The 15299-nt window shown below is 38.3% G+C and overlaps 1 protein-coding gene across 9 annotated transcripts in view; it reads left to right on the plus strand.

Moving 5' to 3' along the window:
• Positions 1–15299, plus strand: part of RBM46 (RNA binding motif protein 46) — a 139469-nt gene that overhangs the window by 91792 nt on the left and 32378 nt on the right. For all 9 annotated transcript variants that reach the window (XR_003520809.1, XR_003520808.1, XM_027599052.1 and 6 more), the window contains 3 exons: positions 408–569; positions 11259–11726; positions 12458–13240. Coding sequence is in view for 7 of the 9 variants with exons in the window: in XM_027599052.1 (XP_027454853.1) it covers positions 408–569; positions 11259–11726; positions 12458–13240 (1413 nt within the window). In the remaining 2 variants the exon portion in view is untranslated. The remainder of the gene's footprint in view (positions 1–407; positions 570–11258; positions 11727–12457; positions 13241–15299) is intronic.

The raw sequence follows: 15299 nt of genomic DNA on the forward strand, positions 1-15299 counted from the left end.
GTAAAATCCAGTTGGCCTATATGATAAAAATAATTTAAACCTTGTGCTCTGTAGATCAGCAGTGATCATATAATCATTGATGGCAGTATCTTTGTTACTTCTGCTTTTTTCTTTGCTAACTCCTTTTCACTTATTTGTGTTTTATATATTTTTTTGTTTTTCTTTTCTCTTTTTTAATTTTGCCTCCCTTTCTTGTAGCTAAGGCTTTCTAAAGGTACTACTTAATTGATCAGTGACATTAAATGAAGTTCCCAGCATCCATTGTGGTGCAGAACTTTGTGGGCAGGACCACAGTGGTCACCAAATGTAGCAGCCACAACTGTTTTTGGTTTCTTGAAACACAAAGATATCCTTCATAGATCTCAGGTGCTTCATGTCATAAACACTGTTTTTGAATTTTGTTTCAGGAACTGTAACCATGAATGAAGAAAACATAGATGGAACAAATGGATGCAGTAAAGTCAGAACTGGTACTCAGAATGAAGCAGCATTACTTGCTTTGATGGAAAAGACTGGTTACAACATGGTTCAAGAAAATGGGCAAAGGAAATTTGGTGGTCCTCCTCCAGGTATGGATTTATGTTAAAAAATACTGAATCTTTAATGTACGATATGTATATATATCCACAAATATCCCACACAATAATTCTTTCCTTATAACTGCTTTAAGACCTTAGCAATCGTTTTTAGTGTTGTGAGGGAGAAGAGGTAGATTGTATGTGTTATGCATGTTTGACCCTTACATTTTTTTCAACTCTGCTCTTTGTTTAAGAAATAGTAAGGAAGTTGGTTTTTTTTGGTCAATTTTTTATTGAATTCTAGTTAGTTAACATAGTGTAATGTTGGTTTCAGGAGTAGAATTTAGTGATTCATCACTTACATATAATACCCAGTGCTCAGTGCAACAAGTGCCCTGCTTAATACCTATCACCTCTTTAACCCCCCGCCCCCCGGCCTACCTCTCTTCCAGCAACCCTCAGTTTATTCTCTATAATTAATAGTCTCTTATGGTTTGCTTCCCTCTCTTTTTTTTTTTTCCCCTTCCCCTATGTTCATCTGTTTTGTTTCTTAAATTCCACATATGAGTGAAATCATATGGTATTTGTCTTTTTCTGACTGACTTATTTCACTTAGCGTAGTACATTCTAGCTCCCTCCATGTTGTGGCAAATGGCAAGATTTCATTTTTTTTGATGGCTGAGTAATATTCCATGTATATGTATACCACCACATCTTCTTTATCCATTCATCAGTTGACGGACATTTGGGCTCGTTCCATAATTTGGCTATCATTGATAATGCTGCTATAAATATTGGGGTGTATGTGCCCCTTCAAATCAGTATTTTTGTATCCTTTGGGTAAATAACCTAGTAGGGCAATTCCTGGGTCATATGGTAGTCCTATTTTTAATTTTTTTAGAAACTTCCTGTTTCCCAGAGTGGCTGCACAAGTTTGCATTACCACCAACAGTGTAAGAGGGTTTCCCTTTCTTGGCATCCTCGCCAACATTTGTTCTTTCTTGTGTTGTTAATTTCAGCCATTCTGACAGGTGTGAAGTGGTATCTCATTGTAGTTTTTATTTGTATCTTCCTGATGATTAGTGATATTGAGCACCTTTTCATGTCTGTTGGCCATATGGATGTCTTCTTTGGAAAAATGTCTGTTCATGTCTTCTGCCCATTTCTTGACTGGATTATTTGTTTTTTGGGGGGTGCTGAGTTTGATAAGTTCTTTATAAATTTTGGATACTAACCCTTTATCGGATATGTCATTTAAATATCTTTTCCCATTCTGTAGGCTGACTTTTAGTTTTTTGATTGTTTCCTTCACTGTGCAGAAGTTTTTATCTTGATAAAATCTTAATAGTTCATTTTTGCTTTTGTTTTCCTTGCCTCTGGAGATGTGTCTAGTAAGAAGTTGCTACAGCTGGGATACTTGAATGGCTCAGTTGGTTAGGCATCTGACTCTTGATTTCAGCTCAGGTCATGATCAGGGTCATGAGATCGAGCCCCATACTGGGCTCCGTACTCAGTGTGGAGTCTGCGTGAGATTCTCCCTCTCCCTCTGCCCCTCCCTCTGCTTATGCTTGCATGTGTGCACTCTCTTTCTCTCTCTCTCTCTCCAAATAACTAACTAAATAAAATCTTAAAAAAAAAAGTTGCTATGGTTAAGGTCAAAGAGGTTGCTGCTGTGTTCACTTATAGGATTTTGGTGTTTTCCTGTCTCACACGTAGGTCCATGCATTTTGAATTTATTTTTGTGTGTGGGAAAAGAAAGGGGTCCAGTTTCATTCTTCTGAATGTTGTTGTCCAGTTTTCCCAACACCATTTGCTGAAGAGACTGTCTTTTTATCCATTGGATATTTTTTCCTGCTTTGTCAAAGATTAGTTGACCATATAGTTGTGGGTCCATTTCTGGATTTTCTATTTTTTTTTTAAATTTTTTATTGTTATCTTAATCACCATACATTACATCATTAGTTTTTGATATAGTGTTCCATGATTCATTGTTTGTGCATAACACCCAGTGCTCCATGCAGAACGTGCCCTCTTTAATACCCATCACCAGGCCAACCCATCCTCCCACCCCCTCCCCTCCAGAACCCCCAGTTGGTTTTTCAGAGTCCATCGTCTCTCATGGTTCGTCTCCCCCTCCGATTTCCCCCCTTCATTTTTCCCCTCCTGCTATCTTCTTCTTCTTTTTTTTTTTTTCTTAACATATATTGCATTATTTGTTTCAGTGGTACAGATTTATGATTCAACAGTCTTGCACAATTCACAGCGCTCACCATAGCACATACCCTCCCCAATGTCTATCACCCAGCCACCCCATCCCTCCCACCCCCTACCACTCCAGCAACCCTCAGGTTGTTTCCTGAGATTAAGAATTCCTCAGTTCATTGAGGTCATATGATACGTGTCTCTCACTGATTGACTTACTTTGCTCAGCATAACATACTCCAGCTCCATCCACGTCGTTGCAAATGGCAAGATCTCATTCCTTTTGATGACTGCATAATATTCTATTGTATATATATACCACATCTTCTTTATCCATTCATCTGTTGATGGACATCTTGGCTCTTTCCACAGTTTGGCTATTGTGGACATTGCTGCTATAAACATCGGGGTGCACTTATCCCTTCGGATCCCTACATTTGTATCTTTGGGGTAAATACCCAGTAGTGCAATTGCTGGGTCGGAGAGTAGCTCTATTTTCAACTTTTTGAGGAACCTCCATACTGTTTTCCAGAATGGTTGCACCAGCTTGCATTCCCACCAACAGTGTAGGAGGGTTCCCCTTTCTCCGCATCCCCGCCAACATCTGATGTGTATTAAAGAGGGCACGTTCTGCATGGAGCACTGGGTGTTATGCACAAACAATGAATCATGGAACACTATATCAAAAACTAATGATGTAATGTATGGTGATTAAGATAACAATAAAAAATTAAAAAAAAAATAGAAAATCCAGAAATGGACCCACAACTATATGGTCAACTAATCTTTGACAGAATGTTTCACATTCTGACTGGTGTGAGGTGGTATCTCATTAAGGTTTTGATTTGGATTTCCCTGATGCCCAGCGATGTTGAGCACTTTTTCATGTGTCTGTTGCCCATTTGGATGTCTTTGGAAAAATGTCTGTTCATGTCTTCTGCCCATTTCTTGATTGGATTCTTTGTTCTTTGGGTGTTGAGTTTGATAAGTTCTTTATAGATTTTGAATGCTAGCCCTTTATCTGATATATCATTTGCAAATATCTTTTCCCATTCTGTCGGTTGTCTTTTGGTTTTGTGGACTGTTTCTTTTGCTGTGCAAAAGCTTTTTATCTTGACGAAGTCCCGATAGTTCATTTTTGCCCTTGCTTCCCTTGCCTTTGGCGATGTTTCTAGGAAGAAGTTGCTGCAGCTGAGGTGGAAGAGGTTGCTACCTGTGTTCTCCTCTAGGGTTTGGATGGACTCCTGTCTCACATTGAGGTCTTTCAACCATTTTGAGTCTATTTTTGTGTGTGGTGTAAGGAAATGGTCTAGTTTCATTCTTCTGCATGTGGCTGTCCAATTTTCCCAACACCATTTGTGGAAGAGACTTTTTTCCATTGGACATTCTTTCCTGCTTTGTCAAGGATTAGTTGACCATAAAGTTGAGGGTCCATTTCTGGGCTCTCTATTCTGTTCCATTGAGCCATGTGTCTCTTTTTGTGCCAGTACCATACTGTCTTGATGATGACAGCTTTGTAATAGAGCTGGAAGTCCGGAATTGTGATGCTGCCAGCTTTGGTGTTCTTTTTCAACATTCCTCTGGCTATTCGGGGTCTTTTCTGGTTCCATACAAATTTTAGGATTATTTGTTCCCTTTCTTTGAAAAAAGTGGATGATATTTGGATGGGGATTGCATTGAATGTGTAGATTGCCTTAGGTAGCATTGACATCTTTACAATATTTGTTCTTCCAGTCCATGAGCATGGAACGTTTTTCCATCTCTTTGTGTCTTCCTCAATTTCTTTCATGAGTATTTTATAGTTTTCTGAGTACAGATCCTTTGCCTCTTTGGTTAGCTTTATTCCTAGGTATCTTATGGTTGTGGGTGCAATTATAAATGGGATCGACTCCTTAATTTCTCTCTCTTCTGTTGTTGGTGTATAGGAATGCCACTGATTTCTGTGCATTGATTTTCTATCCTGCCACTTTACTGAATTCCTGTATGAGTTCTAGCAGTTTTGGGGTGGAGTCTTTTGGGTTTTCCACATAAAATATCATATCATCTGCAAACAGTGAGAGTTCGACCTCTTCTTTGCCGATTTGGATGCCTTTGATTTCTTGTTGTTGTCTGATTGCTATGGCTAGGACTTCTAATAGTATGTTGAATAGCAGTGGTGATAGTGGACATCCCTGCCGTGTTCCTGACCTTAGGGGGAAAGCTCTCAATTTTCCCCATTGAGAATGATACTCGCTGTGGGTTTTTCATAGATGGCTTTTATGATACTGAGGTATGTACCCTCTATCCCTATACTCTGAAGAGTTTTGATCAAGAAAGGATGCTGTACTTTGTCAGATGCTTTTTCTGCATCTAGTGAGAGGATCATATGATTCTTGTTCTTTCTTTTGTTAATGTATTGTATCACGTTGATTGATTTGTGGATGTTGAACCAACCTTGCAGCCCAGGGATAAATCCCACTTGGTCGTGGTGAATAATTCTTTTAATGTACTGTTGGATCCTATTGGCTAGTATTTTGGTGAGAATTTTGGCATCCATGTTCATCAAGGATATTGGTCTGTAGTTCTCCTTTTTGATGGGGTCTTTGTTAGGTTTGGGGATCAAGGTAATGGTGGCCTCATAAAACGAGTTTGGAAGTTTTCCTTCCATTTCTATTTTTTGGAACAGTTTCAGAAGAATAGGTATTAATTCTTCTTGAAATGGTTGGTAGAATTCCCCTGGGAAGCCACCTGGCCCTAGGCTTTTGTTTGTTGGGAGATTTTGATGACTGCTTCAATTTCCTTAGTTGTCCTAGGTCTGTTCAGGTTTTCTATTTCTTCCCGGTTCAGTTTTGATAGTTGATACATCTCTAGGAATGCATCTATTTCTTCCAGGTTATCTAATTTGCTGGCATATAGTTGCTCATATGTTCTTATAATTGTTTGTATTTCTTTGGTGTTGGTTGTGATCTCTCCTCTTTCATTCATGATTTTGTTGATTTGGGTCCTTTCTCTTTTCTTTTTGATAAGTCTGGGCAGGAGTTTATCAATCTTGTTAATTCTTTCAAGGAACAAGCTTCTAGTTTTGTTGATCTGTTCTACTGTTTTTTTGGTTTCTATTTCATTGATTTCTGCTCTGATCTTTATGATTTCTCTTCTCCTGCTGGGTTTAGGCATTATTTGCTGTTTTTTCTCTGGTTCCTATAGGTGTAGGGTTAGGTTGTATATTTGAGACCTTTCTTGTTTCTTGAGAAAGGCTTGTACTACTATATACTTTCCTCTTAGGACTGCCTTTGCTGCATCCCCAAAATTTTGAACAGTTGTGTTTTCATTTTCATTGGTTTCCATGAATTTTTTTTAATTCTTCTTTAATTTCCTGGTTGACCCCTTCATTCTTTAGTAGGATGCTCTTTAGCCTCCATGTATTTGAGTTCTTTCCGACTTTCCTGTAGGGATTGAGTTCTAGTTTCAAAGCATTGTGGTCTGAAAATATGCAGGGAATGATCCCAGTCTTTTGGTACCAGTGGAGACCTGATTTGTGACCTAGGATGTGATCTATTCTGGAGAATGTTCCATGGGCACTAGAGAAGAATGTGTATTCCTTTGCTTTGGGATGGAATGTTCTGAATATGTCTGTGAAGTCCATTTGGTCCAGTGTGTCATTTAAAGTCTTTATTTCCTTGTTGATCTTTTGCTTAGATGATCTGTCCACTTCAGTGAGGGGGGTGTTAAATTCCCCCACTATTGTATTGTTGTCAATGTGTTTCTTTGCTTTTGTTATTAATTGCCTTATATAACTGGCTGCTCCCATGTTCGGGGCATAGATATTTACAATTGTTAGATCTTCTTGTTGGATAGACCCTTTAAGTAGGATATAGTGTCCTTCCTCATCTCTTATTGCAGTCTTTGGTTTAAAATCTAATTTGTCTGGTATAAGATTGCCACCCCAGCTTTCTTTTGGTGTCCATTAGCATGGTAAATGGTTTTCCACCCCCTCACTTTCAGTCTGGGGGTGTCTTTGGGTCTAAAATGAGTCTCTTGCAGACAGCCTATCGATGGGTCTTGTTTTTTAATCTAATCTGATAGCCTGTGTGTTTTGATTGGGGCATTTAGCCCATTTACATTCAGGGTAACTATTGAAAGATATGAATTTAGTGCCTTTATATTGCCTGTAAGGTGACTGTTACTGTATATTGTCTGTGTTCCTTTTTGGTCTGTGTTGCTTTTTGGTTCTTTCTTTGCTTAGAGGACCCCTTTCAATATTTCTTGTAGGGCTGGTTTCGTGTTTGCAAATTCCTTTAGTTTTTGTTTGTCCTGGAAGCTTTTTCTCTCTCCTTCTGTGTTCAGTGAGAGCCTAGCTGGGTATAGTGTTCTTGGCTGCGTATTTTTCTCATTTAGTGCTCTGAATATATCATGCCAGTCCTCTCTGGCCTGCCAGGTGTCTGTGGATAGGCCTGTTGCCAATCTACTGTTTCTACCATTGTAGGTTACAGATCTCTCTCTTTTTTTAAAGATTTTATTTATTTATTTGAGAGAGAGAATGAGATAGAGAGCATGAGAGGTGGGAGGGTCAGAGGGAGAAGCAGACTCCCTGCTGAGCAGGGAGTCCGATGTGGGACTTGATCCCGGGACTCCAGGATTATGACCTGATCCGAAGGCAGTCGTTTAACCAACTGAGCCACCCAGGCGCCTGGTTACAGATCTCTTCTCCCAAGCTGCTTTCAGGATTTTCTCTTTGTCTCTGAGACTCGTAAGTTTTACTATTAGATGTCGGGTAGTTGACCTATTTTTATTGATTTTGAAGGGGGTTCTCTGTGCCTCCTGGATTTTGAAGCCTGTTTCCAGGCTTCAAATTCCCTAATTTGTTAGGGAAGTTCTCTGCCATCATTTGCTCCAATATACCTTTTGCCCCTCTCTTTCTTCTTCTTCTGGGATCCCAATTATTCTAATGTTGTTTCGTCTTATGGTATCGCTTATCTCTCGAATTCTGCCCTGGTGATCCAGTAGTTGTTTATCTCTCTTTTTCTCAGCTTCTTTATTTTCCATCATTTGGTCTTCTGTATCACTGATTCTCTTTTCTGCCTCATTTATCCTAGCAGTTAGCACCCCCATTTTTCATTGTACCCTATTAATAGCCTTTTTGATTTCGACTTGGTTAGATTTTGGTTCTTTTATTTCTCGAGAAAGGGTTTCTCTAATAACTTCTATGCTTTTTTCAAGCCCAGCTAGTGTCTTTAAAATCATGATTCTGAACTCTAGGTCTGACATCATACTAATGTCTGTATTAAGTAGGTCCCTGGCAGTCGGTACTACCTCTTGTTCTTTTTGTTGAGGTGATTTTTTCCGTCTTTTCATTTTGTCCAGAGGAGAACAGAAGAATGAGAGAACAAAATGTTAACAGGGTAACAACGTCCCCAGAAAATATACTCTAAACAAATCAGAAAAGACCTGAAGCTGCGGGAAAAGAAAGGGAAAGAAAGAAAAAAAAAAAAAGAAAAAAAAAAAGATTAAAACAAAAAACAGAACAAAACAGCAAAAAAATATGATCAGATATGATCAGGCTGGTGCATAGATCAGTGTCACACACTAGATTTTGGGTGTATTTTGGTCTGTTAGAAGAAAGTGCTTCCCAAAATTTTAAAGAAAGAAAAACTTACATATGTACAGAAATAAGGGTTGATACGATGAAGGGATGGAATATGACTGTAAAGATGAAAATTATAAAAAATTTTATAAGAGGAATTGATAAGTTGTTTGAAGAAAGAAGAGGATTTAAGAATAAAAGGGAGAGAATGTGATCAGGCAGGAGATTAGAACAAAGGCATACACTAGAGATTTAGGGTATATTTTGATCTCTTAGAAGAAACTGTATCTCAAAATTTTAAAGGGAGAACAACTTATATATATATATGCCAAAAATAAGGGTAACTACTATGAAGGGGTAGAATATGACTCTAAAAATGAAAAATGAAAATGTTTTTTAAAAAAAGGATTGATAAGATGGTTGAAAAAGGGAAAAAGAAAAATCCAAAAAAAAAAAGTTAAAAAGAATTAACTTTGACAGACTAAAGAATCATGGTTAAAAAGCCATGAATTCTATGTGCAGTATTCCCCTGGCTCTGGAGTTCTGCCTTTCTAATTGATCAGTAAACTTGGTCTTGGCTGGCTGTTCTTGCTGATCTTCTGGGGGAGGGGCCTGTTGTCATGGTTCCCAAGTGTCTTTGCTGGAGGCGGAATTGCCCCGCCCTTGCCGGTCGGGGCTAATTAATCTCGGGTTTGCTCTCGGGAGCTTTTGTTCCCTGCAAGCTTTCCGTACAGCTTTGGAGGATGAGAGTGAAAATGGCGACCTCCCAATCTCCGCCCCGGAGGAGCCGAGAACTCGGGGCCCCGCTCCTCAGTGCGCCCCCAGAGAAAAGCAGTCAGTCACTCCCGTCTCCCCAGTCTCTGGCCGCACTCCGTGCTCACCCGGCCTGTGACCGAGTGTTTCTGTCTCTGGCACCTGACTCGGTGTAGAGTCTCCAAACCCAGCAGGTCCCCGTGGTGCTCCTCCCGGGGGAGGAAGTGGGGTCTCCCCGGATCTGCCACTTGTTGAGTCCCAGCTAGAAGAGCAGTGGCCTGACTGTGTCTGGATCACGGTTTATGGCAACCCTGAGCTGAGAGCCCGTGCCTCGGTTCCGTCTCTGCCGCCGGCTTCCCTGCTCCGATACCTGGGAGCTCTGCCGTACTCAGTCACCCCTGGTCTTTCTGCCACCTTGAGGGTTCTGAGACCACACTGTCCTGAGAGTGTTCCACCCCCAGCTTAGCCACTGGAGTGATGTCCCTCGGCGGAGCGGACTTCTAAAAGTTCCGATTTTGTGCTCCGTGGCTCTATCACTTGCCAGAAGCGGCTGACGGAGGCCCCTCCCCCGTTCTCTATGCTCCTGAATATCTCCTCGGATTCACTTCTCCGCACGTCCTGCCTTCCAGAAAGTGGTCAATTTTCTGTTCAGAGAGTTGCTGCTATTCTTTTCTTCAATCTCCTATTGAGTTCGTAGGTGTTCAGAATGGTTTTATCCCTATCCAGCTGAGTTCTTGAGACCAGACGAAATCCAGGTCTCCTACTCCTCTGCCATCTTGCCTCTTGGTTTTCTATTCTGTTCCCTTGATCTATGTGTTTATTTTTGTGCCAGTACCGTACTGTCTTGATGATTATAGCTTTGTAATATAATTTGATGTCCAGAATTGTGATGCCTTCAGCTTTTTCTTTTTCAAGATTGCTTTGGCTATTTGGGGTCTTTTGTGGTTGGTTCCATACAAATTTTAGGATTGTTATTCTAGCTCTGTGAAAAATGCTGGTGGATGGAATGCCTTAGTGGTTCAGTTGGTTAAGTGTCTGCCTTTGGCTCATGTTGTGATCCCAGAGTCCCAGGATGAAACCCCACGTTGGGCCCCCTGCTCAGTGGGGAGTCTGCTTTTGCCTCTGACCCTCCCCCTTCTCGTGCTCTCTCTCAAATAAATAAATAAAATCTTTTAAAAAAAGGAAAAATGCTGGTGGTATTTTGATAGGGATTACATGAAATGTGTAGCTTGCTTCAGGTAGTATAGACATTTTAACATTATTTGTTCTAACAATCCATGAGCATGGAATGTTTTTCCATTTCTTTGTGTCCTCTTCATTTTCTTGCATGAGCTTTCTATAGTTTTCAGAGTATAGATCTTTTACCTCTCTGGTTAGGTTTATTCCTAGGTATCCTGTGGTTTTTGGTGCAGTTGTAAATGGGATAAATTCCTTGATTTCTTTTTCTGCTTCTTTATTATTGCTTTTATATCTTCCGACTTGGCTGAATTTGTGTATTAGTTTCAGCAATTTTTGTTGGAGTCTTTCAGGTTTTCTAGTCGGGTTTATAAAGAAGTCAGGATTGGGTCTCTGGGGTAAAGAGTACTTTAGCTATTAAAGGGGAAGTTGTTTTTGGGAGGATTTTGAAAGCAATGAGTACAGAGGAGTGGTGTTTATACTAGAGGCAAACCAGACGGAAACAGCTATATAAATACGATGTCTTGCCTTTCTACTAGTAGCCAGTGTAATTGATTTGCTCAGAACCCTCCAAATAACTTTCTATTAGACGTAAAATAAAATCTTGACCTCTGGCCACAGGGACGGCAACACTGACTACCACTTTAATACTACCTCACGTATGCATTAGCTGTACAGGTCTGTGTGCTGTATGTTGTTCTAACATATAAAACACTTGCTCTTTCTTAATGATATATTTTGAAGGTTTATTCCCTCATTTTTCTTTCAGGTCTCCGCTTCAACTTCATATGCTCAGAGGTTTACCTGACCACCAAAAATACCAACTCTTCTGTGGCTTTTTCTTCATAGCACTTAATCAATCATTGTCTCTTTTCTCTATTGAATATAAGCCTTATGAGGGAAGGGTCTTCTGTTTTGTTCACTGTTGTATCCTCAACTTCTAGAATAGTGCACAGCACATAGAAGTCACACTAAATTTGTGGAATGAATGAATCATTGAATAGTGCATAGAAATATCTTACTAGAATTAGTTTATTTTTGTCTTTCAGGTTGGGAAGGTCCACCTCCACCTAGAGGCTGTGAAGTTTTTGTAGGAAAAATACCTCGTGATATGTATGAAGATGAGTTAGTTCCTGTATTTGAAAGAGCTGGAAAGATATATGAATTTCGACTTATGATGGAATTTAGTGGTGAAAATCGAGGGTATGCTTTTGTGATGTACACTACAAAAGAAGAGGCCCAATTAGCCATCAGAATTCTTAATAATTATGAGATTCGACCAGGGAAGTTTATTGGTGTGTGTGTAAGCTTGGATAATTGCAGATTATTTATTGGAGCTATTCCTAAGGAAAAGAAGAAAGAAGAAATTTTGGATGAAATGAAGAAAGTTACAGAAGGAGTTGTAGATGTCATTGTTTATCCAAGTGCAACTGATAAGAGCAAAAATCGTGGTTTTGCATTTGTTGAATATGAATCTCACAGAGCTGCTGCTATGGCTAGGAGAAAACTAATTCCAGGTAAACTTGTCCTTTTAAAGTTTATTTTTTCATATTAACCTTATTGTAAATATGGAAAAATGACAGCACCTCATAGATCAATATTTTGAAAATATATAATGCCCTTAAAGAGGTATAGAGATTTTTTGACTAAGGAAGTAAAATAAAGGGTTCTAAAAAAACAAGGAGTTGTTCTTATAAAATGAGTCATTATTTGTAATAATATACTAATTTACTGAATATATATGCTTTTATTGTGGTGGTGGTGTTTGATAAAAATCCAAAGGACAGTACCTGATTCTTCTGATAAAGGTCTTTTTTTTTTTTTTTTTAAGCTCTAACCCATTTTCAGAGAGAGAGAGAGAGAGACAGCATGAACAGGGGCGAGGGAAGGAGAGGGGCAGAGGGAGAAGGAGAAGCAGGCTCCCCACCGATGCAGGGCTCCATCCCAAAACCCTGAGAACATGACCTGTGCCAAAGGCAGATGCTTAACTGACTGAGCCACCCAGGCACCCTGATAAAAGTCTATTTTTGAAATGTATTTTGTTGACTCTTGAAATGAATTCCACTGTAAGTTCTGGCTGGGTTTGCCTTAGTATAAACTTTCATGGAAGTTTTCATGTGAGAAACTAGTGTTTAACCAAATACACTGATAGGTATTTGAGTTCTTGCTTCTTTGGAGAAAGTTTTACTTAATAGTTTTTGACTTTTAGTTGTTTTAATTGTCTTCAGGTTAATTTATTTTTTTACAGGTACATTCCAACTATGGGGCCATACCATTCAGGTAGATTGGGCTGACCCGGAGAAAGAGGTTGATGAGGAAACCATGCAGAGAGTTAAAGTTCTCTATGTAAGAAATTTAATGATCTCAACTACAGAGGAAACTATTAAAGCAGAATTCAACAAATTCAAACCTGGTGCAGTTGAACGAGTAAAGAAACTTAGAGATTATGCTTTTGTTCACTTTTTCAACCGAGAAGATGCAGTGGCTGCTATGTCTGTTATGAATGGAAAATGCATTGATGGAGCAAGTATTGAGGTAACACTGGCAAAACCAGTAAATAAAGAAAACACTTGGAGGCAGCATCTTAATGGTCAGATTAGCCCTAATTCTGAAAACCTGATTGTGTTTGCTAACAAGGAAGAGAGCCACCCAAAAACTCTAGGCAAACTGCCAACTCTTCCAGCTCGTCTCAATGGTCAGCATAGCCCAAGCCCCCCTGAAATTGAAAGATGCACTTATCCATTTTTTCCTGGAACAAAGCTTACTCCAATTAGTATGTATTCTTTAAAATCCAATCATTTCAATTCTGCGGTAATGCATTTGGATTATTACTGCAACAAAAATAATTGGGCACCACCAGAATATTATTTATATTCAACAACAAGTCAAGATGGGAAAGTACTCTTGGTATATAAAATTGTTATTCCTGCTATTGCAAATGGATCCCAGAGTTACTTTATGCCAGACAAACTGTGTACTACATTAGAAGATGCAAAGGAACTGGCAGCCCAGTTTACATTACTTCATTTGGGTAAGTTTAAAAATACTTTAAATAATTATTGTAGAATATGAAACTAGGAAGTACAATTATTATAAATTACTTTGTATTCGTGGTATTTAACATAAATTTTACCTCAATTTTATGAATTCATGGAAAGTTTTGTTGAGACTTTTCTCTTGTATAATCTTCCTGTATTTAGCTTTTTAAACATTACTTAGGGGAAAATTTGGTTTTGATTTACTCTTACAGAGTACATGATCTTATTTCATTAATTTATTGTTTTTGTAATGAGTAATCCTCATTTAATAATTTCTATGTAAGTTATAGGATGTTACTTAAACCAATTTGTAACAGCGTCCCTGCATCTTTGGTGAAGTCTACACAGTAATCATTTTGGGGGACAGCAGTAGGGAGTTGGTAAAATCAGAGGTATTTCAGATGGGTTATGTGTAGACACAGCCTTATGCTCACCAATCTGGAAATTTGTCATTATTACTCATAAAAGACATAAAGCATCACTAAGAGATGTTTATGACCATTCTCTTCTTTAATTTCATGCTTTTAAAAAAGTAAGTTTCTCTAATGCCTTTGAGGGATAGTTAAAAAGGCTTTGGTAACAAAATAGTTTGCATTGTGAAGGAAGAGATGCAATATCACTCTGATATTTCTTTTGTTTTTTATTATGTTAGCCTCCCCCCACCACCACTTTTTCCCAGTTTTTTAATGCAGCTATAAATGGCAGTTGGTGATTATTTTGTGCCCCAAATGATAGTTATTAGAAGAATAGTGGTTTCTTGAAAATAACAATAAAAAGGAAGAGTCCCCAAGAAGGATCATAATTGTTTCTTAATTATAATTGTCAAACTCTTAGCTTAACATTGATTTGTTATATGGTTGCAGAACCATACTACTGAAGCTTATGTCTATTTAAAATTGATACTCTCAAATTTGTTAAAAAGAAAGCAGTCTAAAAGGAAGACCATTGTCAAGGGGAGAGGGAATTTTATACATTGTATAGATGTATTTTATACAGTGCTTATCCATCATAACCACTCCCACAGTATGCATATTTTTAGGAGATTCTGATCATTAGAATTTTAGGCCTGAAGGTAGGATTTCTTTCAAAAAAACTTTTTGGTAGTATCTTCAATTATTAGTTGGAAACATTTGGGAATTTTACAGTCATTGAAATTAATAAATTCATAAGTATGATTTTCATTAATGCACAAAAGAGAAGCCTTCCATTTTTTCTTTAAATAAAGACAAGTTAAAGAAAAATTGCAATAACAGTGAATAATTCAAATTAGGGCTCTTAGAAAAAATGGATCAAATTATTTTTTTGGAGTGGAATACAGGTAATTAGTTGCTAAGCAAGATTTTCTCAAGATACTTGTATCTGATCTAACATAGTAATGCTGAAACATATTTCTACTCAGTTTCCTTACAAATTTAACTGGGCTTAAATTTCCAAGCTTCTTAAAATACAGTCTTAGTTTATGTCAGATTTTCTATTTAGACATGATATGCCCATCTGGCCCATAAAGAAGATCAGATGTTATATGGAACCAGAGGTTTTTCATCAGCTTTTAATTCTATTATTAAGATGGTTTTTACTTGAGTCCTAGGACCATAGTTAATTTGTATTGACCTTATAGTTCCCCAAGAGAACCCTTGTTCAGGTATAGTATTCCCAACTTGATTTTGTTTTTTAGGGATGAAATTAGCTTCAATAAATGAAATACTTAAGAGGGCACAGTTTGCTTTAGTCATCTATTTCAGATTTTATCAACCTTTATAAAAGCGCCTTATAATAAAACAATGGACAATTTGTGTTTCATATATTTTCTCAGTTTCTAATTACCATCAGGGAGAATACCTAAGATCCAAATATAAGCCAAAAATTTTAATTAAACACTAGGGCTTGTTTGGATGCACTACAGGAGGCTTGAGGCCTTGTCTACAGGAAGTAACATAAAAATCCTTACTGCAATTGACTAGAAATGTCAGTGAAGGTTGAGTAGAGGCTGCTGAGGAGAAGGAGGGATAGATTTTAAGGAAGTATAAGAATCAGAAATCGGGGGTCTAGAAA

This window comes from Zalophus californianus, chromosome 2 (assembly GCF_009762305.2).
Source record: "Zalophus californianus isolate mZalCal1 chromosome 2, mZalCal1.pri.v2, whole genome shotgun sequence".
Lineage (NCBI taxonomy): Eukaryota > Metazoa > Chordata > Mammalia > Carnivora > Otariidae > Zalophus > Zalophus californianus.